This window comes from Puntigrus tetrazona, chromosome 2, assembly GCF_018831695.1.
Source record: "Puntigrus tetrazona isolate hp1 chromosome 2, ASM1883169v1, whole genome shotgun sequence".
Taxonomy (NCBI): domain Eukaryota; kingdom Metazoa; phylum Chordata; class Actinopteri; order Cypriniformes; family Cyprinidae; genus Puntigrus; species Puntigrus tetrazona.
This window is the reverse complement of record NC_056700.1, coordinates 2,421,784-2,446,474: the sequence shown is the minus strand read 5'-3', so window position 1 is coordinate 2,446,474 and position 24,691 is coordinate 2,421,784. Positions and strand designations below refer to the sequence as shown.

At 44.0% G+C, this 24,691-nt stretch overlaps 1 protein-coding gene and 2 pseudogenes across 1 annotated transcript; 2 read left to right on the top strand and 1 right to left on the bottom strand.

The window, feature by feature from the left end:
* Positions 1-1,160: 1,160 nt before the first annotated feature.
* On the top strand, positions 1,161-7,241 carry LOC122360894 (annotated as a pseudogene).
* A 7,776-nt stretch (positions 7,242-15,017) lies between these two features.
* Positions 15,018-18,918, bottom strand: LOC122358704 (UMP-CMP kinase-like). The gene is given in 7 exon segments (XM_043258550.1): positions 15,018-15,778; positions 16,104-16,200; positions 16,343-16,419; positions 16,809-16,961; positions 17,275-17,359; positions 17,361-17,419; positions 18,710-18,918. Coding segments are annotated over 7 exon segments (657 nt in total). The 5' UTR covers positions 18,854-18,918; the 3' UTR covers positions 15,018-15,736.
* Positions 18,919-20,975: 2,057 nt separating this feature from the next.
* LOC122358672 lies at positions 20,976-23,701 on the top strand (annotated as a pseudogene).
* The last annotated feature ends 990 nt before the right edge of the window (positions 23,702-24,691 follow it).

The following is a 24,691-nucleotide window of genomic DNA, read 5'->3' as shown; positions in this document are numbered from 1 at the left end:
CAGATAGATGCACACGCAGGGTATTGTAATTTTATATAATTTTTGTGCAAAATTCTTTCAGTTTGACCTCTGACCTCTTTGAAGGAATTGACAACCGTCTAGTTTTGTCAATTTTATTCTTAGTTCTCTGTGTACCTGAAGCACCGTGTGTTAGATGAGTGTTTTCCAGTTTCCAGTACCTCTTTGGGACTGATGTATAAATAGTGTTGAGAGCTGTGTGCACTGCGTTATGGTCCTGAATAGCTGCTTTGTTGAGTGTTAAGTTACAGTACACTGCTGAAGCAGTCATGAGCTTTAGTGTGTGTGTGTGTGTGTGTGTGTGTGTGTGTGTGTGTGTGTGTGTGTGTGTGTGTATATGTAAGAGACCTTATTTGCCTCCGTTACCATCTTAATTGCATGCTGTAATCAATGTGTGACCTCCCAGATCTTGTGATATTAGTTTAGAGAGCATAGAAAATTCACCCAAAAACGAACATCTGGGTATAACACTTTCATCAAAACTCGTTCTTTGCTATTGTGTAGTATGTTACAATATTATTATAAACCTGCCACATTGACTTTTTTATTTTTATTTTGTATCTATTTAGCAAATGTGCAAATAATGCTAACAACCAATGATTGAAGAAGTGATTTTATCTATTATAAACTGAGCAAAACCACAAACTTATGGATTTGGTAGTATCTCAATGTTATATAATAATGGTAATGATAATGTAATAATAATATTATAACATTGCGCTGTTATATTTAACTTAGAACAGGAAACGTAGACAAAATAGATTGTTTTTCTTTGCGATTAACTTTGTATTTGTATTTATAATGTAGCGTACGACAATAGCTGAGTTAATTCAACGTGACATAACATAAACACAGTTATAATAGAGGGGTCGCATCGGAAGGAACCATTTCTGCCGGATCTGTACAGTAGCGAAAGGGTGGGAGGAGGAGTGACGTAGATTAAGTCCGCGTCTCTGGAGCGAACCACCGCGTACAGAGGGGCGGACTGTAATCACTCCAACGGTGTTAATAAACGGTGAGCTAAAAGCGGCGACATCGAGCATACGTGCCAGTTTTAAACCCTTCGGGATTACTTGGATGGCGTTTCTGATAGGAAGCAAGCCCGCGCTAAAGAGGCGCGGGGAGAGCCAGCCCGACTCCCCCCCTCCTGTGTCTCAGTGGTACAGCCCACTGGTAAAATTCCGAGAATTGCGAGCTGCGTCTTCTCAGAAGAGTTCTTCCAAGAACTGTCTTCGGTGGACACTTCCAAGAAAAATATACCAGGTGATTTTCTTCTATCTAGCAAAAAAAGTCAACACGAGAAGCCCTAAAGAGACGAGTCGCTTCTATAGCTGTTTGTTTTTATTGTTTTGTTTTACGCCGGTCTACTTTCTCGCATTTAGAGCTGTCGCGTTAATTACGCAACCCGACTTCTGGTGGCCTAATAGCGCGAATTACTCACTTTATTACTCGTTTGTCAGGTTCGCCGTCTGTAGAAGTTGCGCTACATTCAGCGAGCTTAAGCCGATTTAGGAAGCACTGAACCGTATGATAAAGACAGGTTTATGCAACTTTATATGGAAGGGGAAACTAAGTTTATTCCCTATAACGGACGGTCCGTGTCGGGAACAAAACAGTAGACGCGTAAAGATGGTGTACCTTTAAAGTTTTAAAAGTCGAAAATGCTTGATTTATATTCAATTTCAGCATTCACCCATGCGCGTGTGACCATGCTGGTGAACTCACCTAGTTGTCATGACTTGCGGTTAATAAATACATAAATACAGCGTGCGAAGGTTTTATGTTCGACCGCGTCAGCATTCAATCATATCAGCGTGAGATTATTCAGTGTCCTGTAGTCTCTGTTTCACTGAAACATTACCGAAACGCTCGTTTTACACCAAACACCTGTGACGTGATGGAGTCGTTTATTCATAATACGTCATAACGTTATTAATTTCCATCACATTAATACTTGGCCAGTATGCCACAAGGCTATCGCTGCTCAACAAGTGTCACGCGCGGGAAGCGTCTTAAATCACGTAAACTGCTGTTCCCTGTGTAGTGATGTTCGTCGAAATGCAAAGGTACCGCTTGTTTTTCACAGCTAAGGTGATGGTGGGTTTCTGAAATGATGTCAGAAGCTTGAGAAAAAACGTGGTTAATTGCGTGGCTGTGTTTCAATCCTAGTAAGCCGTCTGCTTAGGTGGCATTTCGACGGACTAATGTAAAAAAAAAAAAAAACTATGCAGGTTTAAAATTGTCCAAGTAGGCAGCTGTCTAGGTTTGTCTGCACACCAAGTCCTCCCGAGTTATATGCATATAGCGGTGAATAAATATTTAAATATTTAAAACTATGTACACATTGTACAGTATGTGTGCGTATGTGTAACAACATAACATTAATTAGATGTCTTACTATGAATATTGTTAGACGTAAATGTAGAGTTTGCAGCATTACTTTGTGGACATCTAGTGTTCAATTGACTAAACTTGCACACCTTCAAAATTCTAGGTTAATAGCCTATTGTGTAGCATTATATATATATATATATATATATATATATATATATATATATATATATATAATTATCATTTTTATTATTATTTTTATAAATTTTTATTTTTTTATTATTATTATTATTTTTAATTATTATTATTTATTTATTTTTAAGTGTATCTGGTGTAATATAGTTTATATTTAAAAGCATAGTAACCAAGTGGGCATGTATTTGCGTATGCATTCATACATTGAAAAGTTTGATTCTGAGCGCTTTACGTGCAGGTGAACAATGTCAAGTGCAGCAGGCGGCTGCATTAAGTTCACTCGCCATGCGGTGATGTGCTGTTCAACTTCAACCGCCTCCGCAGCAGAAACATCCTGACCGATGTCACCATCGTGGTCGCTGGGCAGCACTTCCGGGCCCACAAGACAGTTCTGATGGCATGCAGGTAGTGCTGTGACTTATGCATTTTGCCAAATCACGTGACAGTGTGCCGTAAGTGACATTTGTGTCCCATCTTGTCCTTTCCCAGTGGCCTCTTCTACTCCATGTTTGCAGATGCTTATAAAAGCACCTTGAGCATCGTGAGTTTAGATCCGAAGGTGGACCCGATGGCCGCCATATTATTGGAGTTCATGTATCGTCTTGCCTCACGCTTAAAGATGACTTCATCATAGCCACCCTCAACACAGCCACATACTTACAGATGGAGCACGTGATGGACACATGCCAGAGGTTCATAGACTCCAGGTGAGTGCTCAGAAACACGAGCGTGTGATTTGTAGCACAGTTGGAGACATAACATTGATTTTTATTTATATTTTGTTTAGATAATTATTCTATAAAATATTTAGTATATTTTATAAATATTTTAGTGTATTTAGTTATTGTATTTAATTAATTAATTATTTGCTTTTATCTATTTATTCATTCATTTATTTGGGAGGGTCCTGCATGTAAAAAAAAAAGATGATACAACTTTCCTGATATCATAATCAAGAAAGAATGTATCAATTAAATAGAATAAGCGTCTTCATTTAGTATTGTTCATTTATTGTTGGAAATCTGAATAGATATTGAATAGATTAAAAGCTTATGTTTCTAAGTAAGTCTCTATTTATATTTTTGTATTATTTGATACTGTACATACAATTTTAATACTGTATATAAACGTTTTGGATTTATTTTATTATATTTAAATTTTTAAATATTTTTTCTTTTTAATTAATTTTTTTAAATATATTTTAATGTGTACGTTTTATGTATAACAAAAGTGAAAAAAATATTTTATTGCTTTTTCCATGATTACATCATGTTTTTAAAGTCAGTTATTGAATGGTTAAAAATGATATAGGCTGAAAGACAAATGAACCAATAAGAATACCATTACACGGCTTGGCCACTTTTTCTTTTCTTGATCTTGGATACTGTTATTTCTCACTGACTCATCCTCTGCTGGTTTTCTCAAAGGGGCTTGTGTGTAAAGCAGACCAGAACAGAGGTGCTGATCAGTCACGGCTGTTTATCCTCAGAAGCTCCCTTCCTCCTCAGCGATGCCCTGAACAGCCAGTCCAGGGTCAGCTTCGGCACTTACGCTCCTCCGAACACGCACTATGCCGTTAGCACTTCCACCGAAAGCCCCGCTCGCTTCTACAGACCTCTACCTCTCAACGTGGACACGCCGAACCCGCTCTGGCGGATCCCTAAGAGCGGCGTGATGCTCCGCCAGCAGCAGTCCCCGCGGACGCCGGAGCCTCGGCTCGGACCGTCGCCGACGCAGAAGCCCCGGGCGGGAGAGACCAGCCGTCCGTCCGTGCTCTTCCGTTCAGCTCGAGCCGAGGAGGCGGGGAAGACTCGGAGGCGGAGAGCAGCAGCGACCCAAGAGCCCTCTCAGGTCAGACTGCCAACCCAACTCACCGCAGAGTCCAGCAGCTGCAGCCGAGAGCGCCGTCTCCTCCCGGCGCCGCCAGCCCCTGAAGGTCCGCAACTGGAAGAAGTACAAGTTCATTGTGCTGAACTCCTCAGACGGGGCCAGTGACAACAGCTCACCGACTCCGTCCCGCCTGGCTACAGAATCCAGCAACAAGAGCGGTGAAGCCGAGGTCCTCTCAGTGTGGAGAGCAGGTCGGTGAAGACAGACTTTAAGGACGACAGTGTGGCAAGTGTTTATTTAATGCATTATTCTTAAGCGTGTGTCATATGTTTTTAGCTCCGCGAGATGACTGCATCAAAAAGAACAGGACTCTTCGCTTCCCAACACTTTGACAGAGGCGCAGCACAGGACCCACAAGATCAGGTGAATGCATTTTTCTCACAATGTTTGAAATGGATTTTTGGGATCATGGGCAAAATCTTGCAATTATTATTATTTTTTAGAGAATGTAATTTTTGAGGGCACATATCAGTCAGATTGGTCAGTGCAATTTTTTTATAATTCGAGAGACAGAAAGATTTATTTTAGTTATAATTTTTGAAAGTAATAATAACAATAATGACATTTATATGATAAGATATATATATATATATATATATATATATATATATATATATATATATATATATATATATATATATATATATATATATATGTGTAATACCTAAATTATATTAAATAAAATATAAAATTAAAAATTAAATAATATTAATAATTTAGAAATTAGTATAACTCATAATGATAACAGCATAATTATGCTTATTAATATTTCAGTGTTAAGTATTGTAATCAGCCAATAATAGTATTTGTCAGTAATAATAATATTTAATAATAGTTACATAATATTAATTATTATTATAGTAGTAGTAAGCAATAGTAGTAGTATCAGCTATTAGTTGTTTTCAAAGTATTATAAACTTAAGGGTTTTAATGCTTTAGTAGTTTTAATTACTATTCTTATTATTACTATTATTATTAAACACATTTACACATTACATTTTATGTGTACATGTAATATAAAATCTTAAATATTATAAAATATGATTTATTTAATATTAAATAAAATATTTAAAAATTCACATTTTAATAGGTAATATTAATAAACGTTAACATACCTTGAGTTTTATTTCTATTCCTTATTGTACTGTTGGGATGTAGTTTTTTCTCTTTGGGGCCCCCTGCTGGTCACATGTGCGGTGAACGTGAAAAATACATCAATCTTCACAGTCTGAATCCTATGTTTGCAGAGCGGGACAGAATCTACTGTAACGACTGTGAGTCCAGGAGCGAATCCGACGGAGAGAATCCACGATGGCTGCAGGACGGAAAACGGTACAAATGTGACCGCTGCCAGGCCATGTTCTGCTACAACGGGAACCTAGCGAGCCACAAATCCATCCACGCAGGTACATTTGCAGTGCTTCGGAGCTCCAAGATGGCACTCGCTGTGTTGAAGTTTGACATTTTCATCCTGGTGTGTTACAGGGGGAGAGAAACCGTACCGCTGCGGCGTGTGCGGAGCGCAGTTCAACAGACCCGCCAATCTGAAGACACACTCACGGATCCACTCGGGAGAAAAACCGTACAAATGTGAAACCTGCGGCTCGCGCTTCGTCCAGGTACAGTCAGGCGCCCCGGAGTGCTTCTGTGACGGTGCAGAGCGAACGCGCTTCATCTTCTGCTTTCGTGGTTTCCAGGTGGCTCATCTGAGGGCTCACGTGCTGATCCACACCGGAGAGAAACCGTACCCGTGTGACATCTGCGGCACGCGCTTCCGCCACCTTCAGACGCTGAAGAGTCACTTACGAATACACACGGGAGAGAAACCTTATCATGTGAGCATCAGCTGCACCAAAGTCTTGCATATTTGTAGCAATAGCCAACAATACACTGTATGGGTCAAAATGACAATTAACGGCAAAACCATTAGGATTTAAGTAAATATCAGCTTCCATAAAGATATTCTGTAAATGTATTACGCAAATATGTCAAAACCGAACTTTTTATTTGTAATATGCACATCTAAGCTTTAAAAATGCCCCAATTACGGTTCATTTTTGGTTTTGGGAGTCCCTAAAAACAAGCAAGGTCAAAAAAAAACCTTTATTTTCTTGTAATACGCATTTATCTTTTAACTTATTTGTTCAACCACTCCCAAAACATTTGAACGATTGAATGGCGCTAATCGATTTTATTTAAAGGCGTGTTTGTGAGCTTTTTTACGCTCCAGAAGCAGCACCTAGTGGCAAAGAATAAATTAGCATTTTCATTCGGACCAGCCCATGTTTTATGCTCACGTTTGACGTTGAAGTCAGCTTGGGACTTGTTTTAAAAATGACTCATTTCAATGATTCAGAGTCGACTCGTAACTTTACACGAGATGCATTTTCAGATTTAAAACTTAGCACCCCCACATTCCAGATTTTCAAATACTTGTATCTCGGCACAAATATTGTCCAGTCCAAACTAATAGAAATCGTATTTATTCTGTCAAAAAATGGCATCCTTATGGTTTTGCCGTCCAGGGTCACTTTTAGTCACGTATCAGTGTTGAATATTAGAACTGCGAACGCTTTTGATGTGAACTCTTCTTGGTCTCTCATTCCAGTGTGAGAATTGTGACCTGCACTTCCGCCACAAGAGTCAGCTGCGTCTTCATCTGCGACAGAAGCACGGCGCCGTCGCCACCAACACCAAAGTCCAGTACCGCAGAAACAGAACAGACCTGCCCGTCACCTCCTGAAAACACATCAAGCTCTTCAGAGACATTTCAGTTCCTTCAGTGAGGAAATCCATCAGAAATACAAACACGCCGCAGTCTTGCCAATGATCGTGTTTACTCATTGCATATCGTTTCTTAAATACGGATTAGTTCACCAGCACATTCTGGTTTAGCCTGCATGATTGCATCATGATGCTTTATGATTTTACTGTAAATACTGACTTCCAAGCATCGTACGTTAAGTTCTTGTCAATGCAGCCTGGGTCATAGTCTCTGTAAGGTCTCTAGTATTTATTTTTTATTAAGAATGCTATTTCACTCCCTTTTCAGTAAAACTATGCATTGTATGTAATATATGTCAGGGAAAATTGGTACAAAAATAATTATGCAATTGCAGTGTGTATGTTTCGTCCGTGTGGTACATTTAAAGAAGCTCTTCTTTGACAGTTATATTGGATTTACATGTATTTGTACAGCTGTTTTTGGTACTAGAGGGCCAAAGGTCTTTGCAATTAAATATTTCTTATCAAACAAAGGCAAAGTTCTGGTTTGATTATTATTATTACTATTTATTATATTGTGTTTTTCCTCTTTTTGCATATTTAAGTATCTAAAAATTACATTTATGATATTATAAAGTTAAATGCTAATAATTATGTACAGCACAGTTGTGCTGACATCCAATAATACTAAAATTTAAAAAAATAGATTATTAAAATAGATTCTGCAAGTGTTGAGTAGCATAGATATGATTCACAGACATTTGAATTCAATTATTAAGGTTCATACCAAGAGTTGGTTTGTTAAATAGTTTGTTTAAATTGTAGCTACACATAGTCAGTTAGTTTACACAATTTTAGTAATATATTCATTTTTATTATTTTAATTTAGCTTTTATTTTTGTATTTCTGGTTTAATGCTTTTCTTTTCTCCTAAATGTTACTATTTGCGTTCAGCTCTATTTCTTTTTTTTTATGTTTTATATATGAGCTTACAATTAAAGTTAACTTGTAAAATAATAATAATATTAATAATAAATACAATAGTAAATGTATGGCTTAATGCATTATATTATTATCAAACAGGCTTTTGTCAGACTGCAGGACGTCAATAAGAAAGAGAGACAGAGATAGAGAGATCAAACAGCACATAAATATACATTTATATAAATATATACGTTTTTTGAAAGCATTTATATATAAAATATTGATGCTAAATAGTCAAATGAATGAACATATTATGTCATAAAGCAGTTTGTTGTTAGTGTTGCATACACTATATATATATATATATATTGTGGCGAGGCAGAGGAAGCACAAGAGAAACAGGTGCAGTGAAAACTCCCCGGAGGGTGTATTTATTAGACAATACACAGAAGGTGAGCGGTGAGTCCGTGCGAGAGTGCGGCGGTGAGTCCGGGGTGGTGTAGCGGTGAATCCGGTGAGTGCAGCGGTGAGTCGTCTCGGTGTTTCCGTGCTTAGTAGCGTGAGGGAGTCCACTGTGAGGTAGTAGGGGAAGTAGCTCAGGCAGGCCCGCCACGTTGTAGCTTCTGGGAGACAAAGAAAGAGACAACAGGTTAGCTTGCGTTTCGAGTCTCGTCGCTCACTGAAGCCGTCGCCTGGCCGGCTTATCTGGCCCGCGGCTGATGAGCTCCAGGTGTGGCGAATCCGTCGTTGAGTGGCTGGTGTAGGTGTTCCGTGTTTGTTCCCAGGGCAACGCTGATCGATCTCGGGACGCTCGTCACTCCCCCAAGCGCTGTCCTGGTCCTGGTGGATAAAGCAGAGCGTAATAACGGGAAATTTGGGGTGGGTGGGAGTGACCCCTGACAGACCTGCAAAAGCCGACCACATCCGCGATAGGCCGGCCGGCGTTGGCGTTGGCTGTCCCGCGCGCGTGTTGCACGTCAAAGTGGAAGTCCTGGAGCGCGCGAGGAACCAGCGGGTCACCCTGGCGTTCGTGTCCTTGGCCCTGGCCATCCACTGGAGGGGTGCGTGGTCGGTAAGTAGGGTGAACGCGGCGGCCCAGGAGGTAGTACCGCAGTTCCAGGACTGCCCACTTGACGGCTAGGGCCTCCTTCTCCACCATGGCGTAGTTCTTCTCGGCGGGGTCAGCTTCCTACTGATATATAAGACCGGATGCTCCTCACCCTCCTGGATCTGGGACAGCACGGCTCCCAGACCCACATCAGAAGCATCCGTCTGTAGCAGGAAGGGGCAGCCGAAGTCCGGGGCTCTCAGGACAGGGTCTGAGGTGAGTGCGGCCTTAATCCTCTGGAACGCTTCCTCCAGCGTCGGGGTTCCACAGAACCCGTTCAGGCTGCCCCTTCCTGGTCAGGTCTGTCAGAGGGGCGGCTATGGAGGAGAAGTCGGGGATGAAACAACGATAGTACCCTGCCAACCCCAAGAAGGCGCGTACCTGGGTTTTGTTGGTGGGCCTCGGGTCTCCTGGACCGCGGTGACTTTACTCTCCTGTGGCCGGATCAGTCCTCGCCCAACTCGGTAACCCAGGTACTTCGCCAAGAAGCGCCAGGTGACATTTCTTGGGGTTGGCGGTGAGTCCAGCCCGTCGAAGATCCGAAGCACCCTCCGCGCAGGCGCTCCAGATGGTCTTCCCAGGTCTCGAGTGAATCACAAGGTCGTCGAGATAGGCTGCGGCGTACTGTTGGTGGGGTCGGGTAAGATGTCCATTAGTCTCTGGAAGGTGGCTGGTGCCCGTGTAGACCGAAGGAAGGGACCGGTATTGCCAGTGGGCCGCCGGGGTGGAGAAAGCCGTTTTGGCTTGGCTTCCTCTGACAGCGGAACCTGCCAGTATCCTTTGGTGAGATCGAGGTGGAGATATACGGGCCCTTCCAAGGCGTTCCAGCAGTTCGTCACACGGGCATGGGATATCCGTCGAACTCGAGACCTGGTTGAGTCGCGGTAGTCATTGCAGAAGCGGAGGGTGCCGTCCGGTTTTGGAACCAGGGCGATGGGGCTGGACCACGGGCTCGTCGATGGTTCAATCACCCCCAACTTCAGCATTTGGTTTACCTCCTCCTCAATAGCTCGCCGACGAGCCTCAGGGATCGGTAGGGCGCTGCGGACGATGGCGTCGGGAGGGTCCGGATCTCGTGCTGGAGGAGGTTAGTCTGCCCGGGCGTGGACGAGAACACATCCGAGAACTGACCGACCAAATGTTGGAGTTCCGTCTTCTGTGCGGGAGCGAGCAAGGCGTTGGTTGTCGACGACCGGCCCTCCTGAATGGCGAGTGTGGAAAGGTGTTCCCTAGTCCCCACCCACTTCTTTAACAAGTTAATGTGGTATATTTGTTCGGTGCGTCGACGGTCTGGTTGGCGGACTCGGTAAGTAACCGGGCCAATCTTTTCCAGGATGGTATATGGACCCTGCCAGGTGGCCAGGAATTTGCAAGCATTGGTGGGGACTAGTACCATGACCCGGTCGCCGACCTGGAATTCCCGGGGTTGTGCAGGGCGGTTATAGTGTCGTTGTTGTTGCTGCTGGGCCTGCGTCATGTGCTCCCGCACGAGGGGCATCACCCGTTCAATTCGGTCCCGCATGGCTTGGACGTGTTCTACGACCGACCTCTGGGCATCCGGCTGCTGCTGCTGCTCCCAGGCCTCTTTTGCCACGTCCAGCAGGCCTCGCGGCTGTCGGCCGAACAGCAACTCGAATGGGGTGAAGCCGGTGGAGGCCTGGGGCACCTCTCGCACCCCGAAGAGGACGTAGGGGAGCATCTGGTCCCAGTCCCGTTTGTCCTCGGAGACAACCCTTCTCAACATCTGCTTCAGTGTCTGGTTGAACCGCTCCACAAGTCCGTCCGTCTGGGGGTGGTACACTGAGGTGCGCAGCTGCTGGATCCGTAGCAGCCGGCAGAGGTCGGCCATCACTCGGGACATGAACGGGGTGCCTTGGTGGTCAGTATCTCCCGGGTATCCCCACTCTGGTGGACAGGGTGAAGAGCTCCCTGGGCGTCGCCTTGGCGGTGGCTTTTGCGGAGTGGGATGGCCGGGTACCGGGTGGCGTAGTCCACGATCACCAGGATGTGTTCGTGGCGCGCGGGCAGACCTCGCAGCGGGCCCACCAGATCCATCCCGATGCGCTCGAAGGGCACCTCGATTATGGGCAGCGGATAAGTGGACTAGGGAGGTGGCGGGGCGAGGTCTTCTGGCACTCGGGGCAGGCCTGGCAGAACAGTTTCACATCTCCGTCGAGCCCCGGCCAGTGGAAACGGTCCCGGATCCTCTTGATAGTGTTGGCGGCCCCGAGGTGTCCGGCCAGCGGGTGGGCGTGGGCGAGCTCCAAGATGGTGTCCACTTTCCCTCGGGGCACCACCAGGAGCCGTTTCTCCTCCCCCTCCGGCTGGGCGACACAACAGAGTAGGCCGTTCTCCACAATAAAATGGGAAGAGGATGGGGGCGGGCCGCGTCTCTTCTCCATCCATGAAATGTACCTGGTTCCAGCAATTCTTGAGCCGGTCATCCTCCCGCTGAGCCCGGCCGAACGAGCCCCCTCCGACTACCTGTTGGAACACATCAAAGAATACATTAGTAGTATTCGGAGGGGACTCACCATCTCTTCCGCTGTCCGATGCTAGGAGAACGGCAGGGCGGCGGTTTCTTCTCCCTCTCGCCTCTTCCGGCGAGGGCTTTGAGGGCTGACAGGCTGTGTCGCGCGTGTGGCGCGCCTCGAAACCCGGCCAGTCCCGCCCGAGGATGATTGGTACCGGCAGGTCTTATACGAGGCCCACCTCCAGGGGGCCAGCTTCCTCCTGTCGTCGTCACGGTGATGAGACGGGTGGAGACTTTCCTGGTGTCCCCGTGGGCGCAGGTCAGTGGCAGCCGTTTCGCGGTTCCGTGCGCGCGGGGTAGGAGGCGGGACTGAACCAGGCTGATGGTACTGCCAGAGTCAGGAGGGCTCTGAACTTCCGTCCATTCAGGCCGATGGGGATTTCCGGTGCGGCGCGGGAAGCTCGGTGGAGACTGCAGCCTGCCAGCCACGCTCTAGAGGAGTTGGAAGCCTCTTCGGTTGGCATCGGCTCATCTCTCACGGTCGGGACCGCCGCCTCTCCATCCCGCTGGCGGGTGCCCTCCGCGCGCGCCGCTCCTGGGACACCCTCCCGGAAAAGATGGCGCCCGCGCCTCGGCCTCTCGGACGCTGTGCGGCTTCACGCCAGCTCGACCGCCTCAACCAACTCCATGGCGTTCTTGGGGTTTCTCATACCGACCGCCTGGCGATAATTCCGGGAGAGCCCGCAGGAGCGGTCTATCACCACCCTTTCCACAATGATGGCGGGGGTTGGTGTCCCATCCAGGAGCCAGTGTTGCGCTAGCCGAGTAAGTTCGGCGGCCTGGGTCCTTGCCGGCTGGCGAGACTGGAAGACCCACTCTTGGAAGGCTTGGGCTGCGCAGACCGGTGATAGACCGACCCTGCCCAAGATTTCCCTCTTTAGGTCATCGTATACATTCGCCAGGTCGGCCGGCATGCTGAAATAGGCGCGCTGGGGCTCTCCTGACAGCAGCGGGGCCAACGCGCGTGCCCAATCCCTCCGGTCCCATCCTTCCGTGGTTGCGACGCTCTCGAACATCTCGAGATATATTTCAGGGTCATCGCTGGCGGCCATTTTGGGTAGCAGCTGTGTGGCTTGCATCCGGGGATCAGGCACGACGGGGCGTGGTTGAGTGGCGGCGCGGAGAGCAGCGAGCTCCTGCTCGGTCTCGTTCTGGCGGGTAGCCAAATGCTCGACGATCTGTTGCTGGCGAATGGAAACCTCTGAGAGGCGTTGGAGGAATTCCTCCATCTTCGCCGGAAGCGCAGCGCTTGCCTGGGGAAAACAAAGAGAGAAGTTGATGTTGTGGGAACCTTTAATAGAGGCGGCGATAAGCGCTCTTCCTTTCTCTTTGTTTCCTCCGTTCTCTTGCGCTTAAAAACTGCTCGCATTCTCCACCACTTGTGGCGAGGCAGAGGAAGCACAAGAGAAACAGGTGCAGTGAAAACCCCCGGAGGGTGTATTTATTAGACAATACACAGAAGGTGAGCGGTGAGTCCGTGCGAGGAGTGCGGCGGTGAGTCCGGGGGTGGTGTAGCGGTGAATCCGGTGAGTGCAGCGGTGAGTCGTCTCGGTGTTTCCGTGCTTAGTAACGTGAGGGAGTCCACTGTGAGGTAGTAGGGAAGTAGCTCAGGCAGGCCCGTCACGTTGTAGCTTCTGGGAGACAAAGAAAGAGACAACAGGTTAGCTTGCGTTTCCGGAGTCTCGTGGCTCACTGAAGCCGTCGCCTGGCCGGCTTATCTGGCCCGCGGCTGATGAGCTCCAGGTGTGGCGAATCCGTCGTTGAGTGGCTGGTGTAGGTGTTCCGTGTTTGTTCCCAGGGCAACGCTGATCGATCCTCGGGACGCTCGTCACAATATATATATATATATATATATATATATATATATATATATATATATATATATATATATATATATATATATATTTATATATATATATATATATAAAGATTAGATGGTGGAAGAGTCACGTGGATTCTTTCATAAAAGCTCTGGGGTCGATATAGGGCACTTATCTTGCTCTTCTAGTTCTTCCACACAACACAGAACAATTTCAGTAAGAATGCAGCTTTGTTCAATCGGTTATTGTTGTGCAGAAAAACGAGAGGTCCTTTCACAAGCACGGATTCATCCAGAAAGGCGTATCTGCTTTATACCTTCAGCGCATTTAAAGTCAACTATTATTTTTCTCCAGTGAACGCAAACAGGGCGAGCACATGCTTTTACAGTCGAGAAACTGGATACTTTAATCTCTTTGTGTCGTAATTGTGTGTGAAAGAACAGCAATTCCCAAACGGCTAGCATCGCGTTTAAAGTGTTGGGAAGTTTGTTTAAAAAAAAAGAGTCTACCTTTACAGTGAATTTAGTTGTTTTTCGCTATGAGGAAGGCTAGATTTCTCTAACACTTCCTGTTTTGTAATGTTGGCATATTCTAGCAACTTAACATAAGTTCTTGTACACGATTTAGGGCTTTATTAGCCATTAGCACTGACTGTGATGATTAGCACACTGTACAAAGACATACACAACCATTATAGGCAACACTTGTTAACTACAACTTTTCCCTCAAATTCTTCATGTTGCTTATTAATAATTATTAAATTAAGTTTAAGTATTGGGTAGGATTAAGGATAAATGAGGTTATGTGGAACACGTGCTAAATTATCACTAACAAATGGCTAATATTCTAATAATACGCATGCTAAGAAGTAGCTGTAAAATGAAGTGTTACTATAGAGGACATTGCAATATTTTGTAATTTATTCCCGTTTAGTGTCACACGGTCCTTCAGAAATCATTCTAGCATGCTTCGATTCTCAAGAAACATTTTGAAAACCGTGATGCTTCGTATTTTAGTGGAACACAAAAATTTTTTTCCAGTTTATTCGAAATACAAATTTTTAAAAAGGCGCAAAATACTTACCTTTGGCTGTTTATCTCAGAAACAGGGCTCCAGGACTGTATTTACTAATTACTTTTCAATAATCACTGAAATATCCTAGACAAACTGCCGCTGTTAAAAGACACAACGATTCTGCATCTATTTTTACATTTTCAATTTATTTCCTGAGAAAAATGCATAATAGTGCCTGTCATATACACTTGAATCTAGCATTCAACTAAAAAAAGGCTTTATTCTTTTCCTGTAGTGTAGTGAAATCCAAACGGAGCACAACATTGGAGTCAGGAGACGTTTATTTTTATTTATTTTTTTCCGGTGGGTTCTGTCATCCTTGATATTTCATTTATTGTTTTGTGTCATTTTAAGGAAAGGTCACATCAATACACCCAAATTCAGCTTCTCCACAGAACAACACCAAGATGCTGAGACAATCAAATAAAAGCATGAGCTCCCATTCCCCACATCTTAAAATCCTCCGCCTGAGCAAAGATGGCACGTGTTCGGAATACGGCGGCCACAATATGATAAAACAAAACAAAAAAAACACGCAGCTAAAACTCAGCTCTCTCTCTCGGGTGGCCTGCAAACGGTCCTCAGAACCTGCTGTGGATTGCTACACAAAACAATGAGAAACAAGTGACCAAATATAACACAAACAGGTCTGGAGATCTACTCAAGCACTCTTCCCGTTGGTCATTTATAGGTTACAGAAAGAAAGGGTTAAGTGCAGGAGCCAATAGCGACTGCAGAATTTTCCCACACATTCTTGGCTTATTTCGAATCGTGTTTAATGTGGAAGATTATCCTGAAGTTAAGAGCAGAAGCGTGCGTGTTCACTACAGAAGTGCCCTGAACATCATCGCTCGAAATGCTCGATTTTCGAATGAAATACTGTCCCTCGTCAGCGTAATGCTACGCTGAGAACGTTTCGCTCACTCAGCAAAAGTGTTTTCCTTTCAGACTCACAAACATAGGTATAAGCACACACTCTCTCACGCCTAAAAAAAACCCTATTTTACTGTTGAATGAGTAAAAATGTATATATATATATATATATATGAAGGCATAAGCGCTGCCCGACAATAAACAGACACCTTAATTTTCAAGAGTTTGGATTTTTGCTGTGGACGTTTAGCCTTCATTCTCCAGGATGTTCTTCACGTCTCCAAACACCTAAAAGAAAAAAAAAAACTGCATTATGGCACAGTAAAGCGCTTATTTCGATATTATTCTAGTATTTAATGATGCATCATTGAATTAATCCGGTATAAAAACGAAAAAAAAAAAAATTCAACTCCAATTTAGTCTTAATCGTTTTAGCACTTCAATTTCAGTTAGTCGTCAAGGCAACACTTTACTTTTGGTCTGTTTTAAGCTCAAGTATTCCTGGCCTGAGAGTGAGTAAATTTTCATTTTTGGGGGGGACTATTACTTTTGCTTTTATTAAATCAACTTTTGTGCATAACTGCACCAAAACCTCAAATAAAAAAAACAGTACCTCATCCACTGATCGAGAGGCGTCGATCGTGCGCACTTTCCCCTGCTTCTCGTACTGCTCTATAATAGGCCGTGTTGACTGGAGGTACGTCTGGATCCTGCAACGAAACAAGAACTTCCTTCGTCACTTGAAAAGAAAGGCCAGTCCATTCAGCCACCGAACAACATTTTCCAAACGCTGCTAAAATTATGACATGCTTTGCATTTAGCTCAAAATATATCAGACACGGCCAGATCTACCTTTTTTCTAGGCTTTCTCTGTTGTCATCGGTGCGCCCGCTGCTCTTCCCCCGCTCTAAACATCTGTCAATGCAAACCTGAAACACACAATAGCTGAAAATCACGTTCGAGCGGTGCTTTTAATACAGATTGCGTCGAAGCACTCAACAGTGGCAAACCGGAGACTAGAGTGTCAGTAACGTACGAACCAGATCAAACGCTCAGTTGAAGTCATTATTGAATTCGGAGACGTCATTGTCCAACTCAGCTTAGTTTAAATAGCATCTGTGCGATCGAATCGATAATAATCACTCGAAATTAAGCGTCCCCCAACTGAGCAAGCCAGAGGCGACGGCGACAAGGAACATAACTAGTATTTGCAGGTTAAAAAAAAAAAAATCCCAAAAATGTTTCCTTTGCGCATCAATAAACAGACGGCGTTCAAATCAAATGAACGAAAGCATTAAAGAAGGCAACAAAAGCTCACCTCATTACTGCAGTCGAAGAAGAGCACAAACTTGACATCCGCCTTCCCATCCATCACCGTGTTCCATCCCTGCAGGTTGTCTTGGTTTCGCGGGAACCCGTCGATGAGAAAGCGGAACTTCTTTTCGTCGGCTTTCATGGTCTCTTCCATCGCCTGACAAACACAGACGTTTCTTCAACAAAGACACATAGCCGAAAACATGCATTTCTAGATAAGATAAAGGAAAAGGCCGGGCCGTCAGAATTACAACTTGGCGTTTTATAACGGCATCATGAGTCACGATTTATGCGCTTGTCCGTTAACGTCTATCGCGAGCCGCGACTTTGAACCCCTGGCGGAGAAGCTGCTCGGGCTCGTTATCGAGCATCTCGCCCGATAATTCTCTGAAAGCGTCCTTCTACAATCATCACCGTCCACGAGCTGGAGCGCTTTGGCTTGTTAAGCAGGGACGGACGAGCGTAACCACCTTTTTCAGCAAGTTGATGGTGATTTCAACAGGAACTATTTTGCCCTCTTTGATGTAGCTGTCGATGAGCTGACCGAACTCCGAGCGGTCGGCTGCGCTCCTCTCTCAGCAGGTCTCCGGCAGACAGGTGAGTGTAGCTGTAGTTCTGAGCGTAGGAGAAAACGCGTTACAAGCGGCAGTGAACCGCAGAGACAGCAAAACACAACATCAACCGTCGCAGCGTGTGAATGGAATAAAAAGCGGCGTGTATGGCGCGTAACCAAACAGGCAGCTTTTTTTAGATCATGAGGCGCTTTTGAGCTGTGTCCAAGCGTTTGGCAGCCGTGGGCATACAAAACCTCCAAGCAAATAATTAAACAGCCTTGTTCAGATGCCATATGGCTAGCGAAGGTTTTTTTTTTTTTTTAAATCGAGCACACAATATAAGAACAGAGATGGGATTTTATTCAATAACCCTTTTGCTTTAATTGCAACCTAAACAACGTAGTTAAAAACACAAGCTTGGTTTTTATAAATTATTCAACTAAAACCTGAACAATAATAATATTAATTTTAGTTAAAAAAAAAAAAAAAAAAAAAAAAAAAAAAAGGTGATAAAAAATACATAGTATATACAATATACAGTATAGTTTGGGGTAAGATAAAAAAAAGAAAAAAAAAGAAAAAGAACCTTGCTTAACCCCTTCCTGTCTACCTAAATCATTTTGTTTTAAGTTACTTTTATGTTGAATTAATTTTAAGTTAATATAAAAGCATCTGTTAAATGAATACATGTAATTAAGGATTTTTTTAACGTCTCTTATGCTTAAATAAGTTGATCAAACATACAATAAAATAGCAATACTGTATCGCTTTAAAATGTTTAAGTCATATTTCAACCTTTTACTTGTGTATTTTCTGTCTTCAGCGTCCTTACTTGATGCTCATTAAAGTATTCAATATTATATACAATGTTAGTGTTTTACTGATAAACGCAAGAGCTTTTCCCTAAAACTAGAATCTACAAAATACTAAAAATACCGGTCGCCGGTGCCAGATCATGACATCTGAACACTGCACGGGCAGCAGGGTGGGACTTGTTTGAACACAGCTCCTGTTCATAACCAGAACATACGAATATGGAAACGCTCCAGGAAATTATGACCACCCCAAAGCTCACATTCATTCTAAGAAAATGACCTTTCCAGCTAATTTATTAAAGCATCACGTCAGACGAAACACGCTGCGTCGCTGTTAAAGGGACCGGATCGCCATCTGCGAAAACGAATATGTATTTTCCTTAGGCGGAAATGAACGATCCATGTAATCTGCTGCAAACCCGACCCCGTCAAAAACCCAAGAAGCCCCATAAAACCTCGCTGTTTTGCACACGGCGCTTATGCAACGTCAGTTATTCTCCATTAACGCGATTTTTAAAGCTCCGCATCTCGCTTACCTCCACGATCCTCGCGCATTGCGTCCCCTTCCCCGCGCCAGGCCCGCCCAAAACAAACACAACCTGCGGCTTCATCATCGCGCTCAAGCTGTGCGCAACGCGTGGGAGCTTCTCCGACAGCCTGTGCAGCAAAGCCACAATCATAAACCGCGCTGATAAGATAGAGCTGCACTAATGAATGACCATCGACCCTGCGAGAGTCAGGGTACAGCGCCGCTTGAATGACCGGGTTGATGCGTGTCCAGGAAGTGCGCGGGGCAGATTCCACTTCCGTCGTACACGTGTCCGACCAATCGGAGGGCGGAGGAGTCGCCGGCGTCACGTAAACCACGCCCACGGCTCTGGAGGCTCTCTAGAACGCGCACCCCTCCTGGGCCTGGGGTTCGCGCGCCAGCATCAGCACCCTTGTTGCCATGTTTGCGGATTCTAAACGAATTTTAAAACGAATATAAAAAGATGCGTATAAATTAAACGCAACAATATTTCCGTATTACGTTTGCTGATGCTTGACCTCCATAATAGTACAAAGTATGACTAAAATATATAAAGAAATGATTTATAGCTTTTTCAAGTACAAAATGAAAACAGAGATTGGATCTTTTTTGAACAACTCCTTTGCCACCCACAACCTGAACAACATTGTTTAAACACCATAGAATTTAATGTTTTATGTAAATGTAATTCGTGTATAAAATATATTGACTCAATTTAAGTGACATTTAAATGTGTTACTATAGACCTTAAACATTTCACACACTACGTAAAAATTCAATCAGATGCAAATGAGGTTTGGAGGGATTGACTTAAAGCAATGACTATTTACACTAAGTGCAAATAGCAATTAGATGTTATTTACACTAAATAAAAATGGCTTTTTTTCTTAGCATAGATGCTATTTACACAAAGTCCAAATAGAGATGGATCACATGTTGGTGGGCGGAGTTAGTGTAAATAGCCACTGCCAACAAGACAGGCTATTTGCCCTTATTTTAAATAGACACTCTGTTAACTTAGGCGACAAGACAATCGTGAATTAAATCTTTCTCCCAACAGTACATTTCCAAACAATATTATGGTAGTCTGGCAATTCGATCTAGTAAAGAAATAAATATTCGCAAACAAGGAATATTAACTTCTGCACTGTTGTTCAGCCGCAGTACAATCGGTAGCCCCGCCCCTCCTCCACTGTGATTGGTTGGTCGACTGAAAAGTGACAGTGATGAGTTGAACATTTTCAACTCTTGGGGCAGAGAAAAAAATTAACAATTTAAAATTTTAAGATTTGAGCATTAATTAAAACAATGCACAATGCTCGGCATATGTTCCTGGCGTTTTAAAAAACACGGTGCTCCCATTGAAAACAACTGAAGAAATATGTTAACTGCGGGAATTTTTTTACAACAGTGTATTACGTATTTTAAAGAAAACCGTTTTTTTTATTTAATTTTCTTTATTTCTTATTTCTCATTTCCGGAAGTTTCTTTCAATGCAGTATTTCCAACTGAAATTGAATACTGAAGGGCGTGGGCGTGGTTTTATTTCAGCGATCCTTGGTTGGAGGGGCGTGGTTCACCCAAACCGTCCGACTGACGTAATCAGATAAGGAAATCCCATTCCAAGAAAATGTTCAGATTTTGCTTAAAGATTACCAATACCAGCAATGTGCTTCAACAAAGTAAACGGAGTCAACGGAGATAATTTTTCACTTATTTAGATTTAATTTATTTACAAAAAAAAATATCAAGCTGCAGTGTAGCGTTGCTAAATCCGTGTTTTACGTAAACAACTCCAGGTTGCTTGTTTTTCTTGCGCGATCTGGCAACACCGATCAGCACCTCACTGCAACTGAACAGCGACCATATAAGCACATGTCTGCGTTAAGATTCTCTGCTGTTTTTCATTGGAGGAATATATTTAAAAACCACTGCGCTATATAATAATGTGGCAAGGGGCTTGCGTGCGCTGTGTTTGTTATTACTTCCATCACCATCTCTGTGTTCTTCAAAGATTTGCACAGGGTGTCTTCGCCACGGATGCAAGGGATGTAAGCACACAAAGGAAAAACACAAAATTGGTCCAGTGATGCCCACGACAGGCATTGCGTTTTTAAACGTAGCACCCGAGTTTGCATTGTAAATCAGATGCACTGAATCGCTGCTCTGCCGGATCCGTCTGCGTGTCGCTTCCTTTTCAGAAGGAGCCGCATCAACAAAATGTTGGGTAGGTCGATCACCTGGAGGAAATATAACCAGCGTACCCTCTATGCAGCACCGGCTCCCTCTTCGGCACTGACATGCCCGCGCCCAGCAAAAAAACCAGGATCAAAGGGCTCAGAGCTACAGCTGGACGCGTGAATCGGAAGAAGGACGGCGAACGGGCGCGCACCGGGTGTCCAAATCGGTGGAGGCCGGATCACATCTGCTGGGGACGAGCATCAAGGGCAGTGCGGCACTCCAGCGCTTCGGGAGCAGGCGACGCGGATCACCCATACACCCTCAGCTCCACGACAGCACCGCGTTCCCGTTGCACTTCTCCGTCGGTGTCAAAGATGCGCTAGAACAACGCACGCGCGCTCTGAAATGCATCAAAACACGCCGACAGCGGACATGCTTTTCAGCGCTTTCACCCAAAGGATCTGTCGAGAATATACCGGGCTGGAAACGAAGACGAGGATCTGCCAGCGTTTCAGGGGATGCAAAAAGTGCCAATGAATATACTGCTCAAATACATCCTCCTTTTTCCGTCATTGGCCACATTGACACCCCTAATAAGCAGGACCATGGGTTGCATTCAGAGCATCGCCTGCAAGCCCCGCATCCGACGGGAGAACATAGTGGTCTACGAGGTCTCAGCCTCCATTGACCAATGCCCGACCATCATTGAGGAAAACTCGCCCATCGTCCTGCGATACAAGACCCCGTACTTCAGAGCATCGGCCGGGATCGTGATGCCCCCGGTTCCCAGAAACGAAACATGGACCGTGGGCTGGATTCAGGCGTGCACCCAAATGGAGTTCTTCAACACGTATGGTGATATTGGCATGTGAGTAATCGGTGAACCAACAACTAGATCGAGTTTCAGTGCGTGTTACGTGATACTGACTGTAAACTAAAAGCAAATGTTGGAGTTTTTCATATTTAACGGTCGCTCTGTTGGGTTTGTGGTCATCTGTTGTCGACGGATGAATGAGTATCGGGTTGTGCGGTTTGGTATCTCTATGTCTTTTGTAGAAACTGCTCTTTGTATGTAATATTTACTGAAGGGTTATGGGCCATTCAGAATAGAATTTAGAACTTACTGTAGTTACAAAATAGCAAACAGGATGCAGAATTCCAATTCGAATTGAATTTAAAGTAGAATTACAGATCGAAGATCCACATGACGGTGACATTAAAAAATAAACATAATAAAGCCTTGTTTCAAAGTTGTGAAAAAGTATAAAAAAGCCTTTTTTGTCACATGGGAGTGAGAATTTATTACCCAAAATGTGCTTCCTACGTTCAATTCCATAAAAATATTTTAAATAAAAATCTTTCTTATACTTCCTGCGAGTTCTGCCCCGTTCACTTTAAACTTTTACGCTCGTGGATCAAAGGCAGTCAGTTCTTAAGTTCAGAATTTCGCCCAAGCCTAACTTATTTCGCCCAAGCTGTTTCAAACATTACTCTTTAAAATTGTGGGAAATTATGTTGTTCAAGCCTCAAATGAATCCTAAAATGCGGGATCATCAAGGAGACCATCAGAGCAGACAGAGACAGCTTAGAAGGAGATAATTAAAACGAGTGGGAAGGCTAACTGAGGAAAAGAAACACATTCATGAATATTTCATTCACAGCCACCATGTCTTTTAATCACTATTTTTCCATATTTGTGCGAGGCACTTTGTACTGAGCAGGTCTGCTTACCCACCTTCGCCATTTCTATTCACTCACCTCATTCGCCCGTTTGATGTATTAAGGCACTACCGCTCTTTGGACTCGTGCCTCTTTTGTGTCCTTCCTGACCGCTCGCCTTCTCTCCCTTCCGCAGGTCCAGCTGGGAATTACCAGAGCTTGAGAAGGGCGGGTGAAGGCCATAAGCGACTCTGACGGCGTGAGTTATCCCTGGTGCGGTAACACCACGAAACAGTGACCCTCTCAGGCCCCACGTCCAAGCCGTCCCGGTTAGCGGTGGGCATGAGCGACAACTTCTACCCCAGCGTGACTTGGGCGGTGCCCATCAGCAACAACAACACGCCCATGCTCACGCACATCACCCGAGACCAGAGCTTCATCACCTGGCTGGTGGCGCTAAACGCAGACACCAAAGAGCGTATCGTTCTTCAGACGGTGCGCTGGCGTATGCGCGTAGACATTGAGGTGGATCCTTCCATGCCGCTTGGCTCTCGCGCCAAACTGATGGGACGGCCGCACCAGGAACAGCCACACATTCTCAGCAACAATGAGCCCATCCCGCCCAACGCTCTGGGCAGGCCCAATGCCAACGATGCCCAGGTGCTGATGTGGAGGCCCAGGAGAGGACAACCTCTGGTAGTGATACCGCCCAAATAGGGGTGTCTCAACAGTGCCTATGGGACATCGAAGACTGCATGTGCTGTATGGACGCTGGATTTTGGTATTGCCTTGTGGATTCCCAGTTTTGTTGGGTTTCTCAGTCGCTCTGAACTAGGAATTCTCCATGAGGTTTTGCTACCTTTAGACTTCAAAGTACTCGGTTAGACAGCAAATGATCAGGAGTAACTAGTACTAAATGAACCCAGTAGGTTTAAGGAATAGTTCACAGAAAAAAAAAAATTGTTTATTTTCTTTGTTCTGCAGAACACAAAAGAAGATCTGCGACCTTGGAGCACTAAACCAGTCATAAGGGTCAGTTTTTTTTAAAATTGAGATTTACTTTATATTTATTTACGTTATAAATAGACTTGCTATTGATGTCTGGTTTGTTAGGATAGTGTGATATTTGGATGAAATACAACTATTTGACAATCTGGAATCTGAGGTGCAAAAAAAAAAAAAAAAAAAAAAAAAAAAAAATCTAAATATTTAGAAAACTGCCTTTAAAGTTGTCCAAAAGAACTTAATAGCATTGCATATAATACTAATGAAAAGTTAAGTTTCGATATATTAACAATCAAAAATTTACAAAATATCTCGATATTTACTTAAACGCCTAATCATCTTTAGCATACAATAAAAGAAATAATTTTGACCCATACAATGTATTGATGGCTATTGCTACAAATATACCTGTGCTATTTAAGACTGGTTTTGTACCCCAGGTTTACATATTTTGCAGAATGTTTTGGCGGTTTTTGTCCATACAGTGAAAGCCAATGGGGTCCAAACATTTACACCTTGAAATATGACTTAAATGTAGCATAACTTTAATGAGTGCCACTCGACTGGTATGTTTCGAGTCCTCCGGAGCAACATGATCACTTTGAATAAAAAAACTTATATACTGCATAAAATAAGGTGAATGTCAACAAAAGTCATACCTCACTGGTTCCTGCAAGTCATGTCTTAATATGGGCAAAATATAGCTGAATACATTCTTCAACATATATTCATTTGAGTTCGAAGAAGAAAGATGGTCAGACAGGTTTAGAGTGACACGAGGGTGATAAAATGACAACAGAATGTTCATTTTTCAGTGAACTATGCCTTTCGGATTACCCTTAGTGGTAATATCTTTACAATTAAGAGTCTTACATTAAGGTTTTAATTTTTTTTTGCAACAACGCCCTAAACTTTCAGGATGCTATATAATGCATGAAAAAAAAAAATTGAATGTTTGGTCTCATACAATACAAAGTAGACAGTGGCATTAAAAGAACGAAGGAGGTCAACGCCAGGACATTCACTCTTTTGCTTTATAGGACAACCAGCGAAACTCTTCGAAACGTCTATCGTTCGAGACTTGTGACTTCATTTCAAATGCTAGCAAATATCTTTACATGCAGTAAAGACGGAAAAAGGCGCG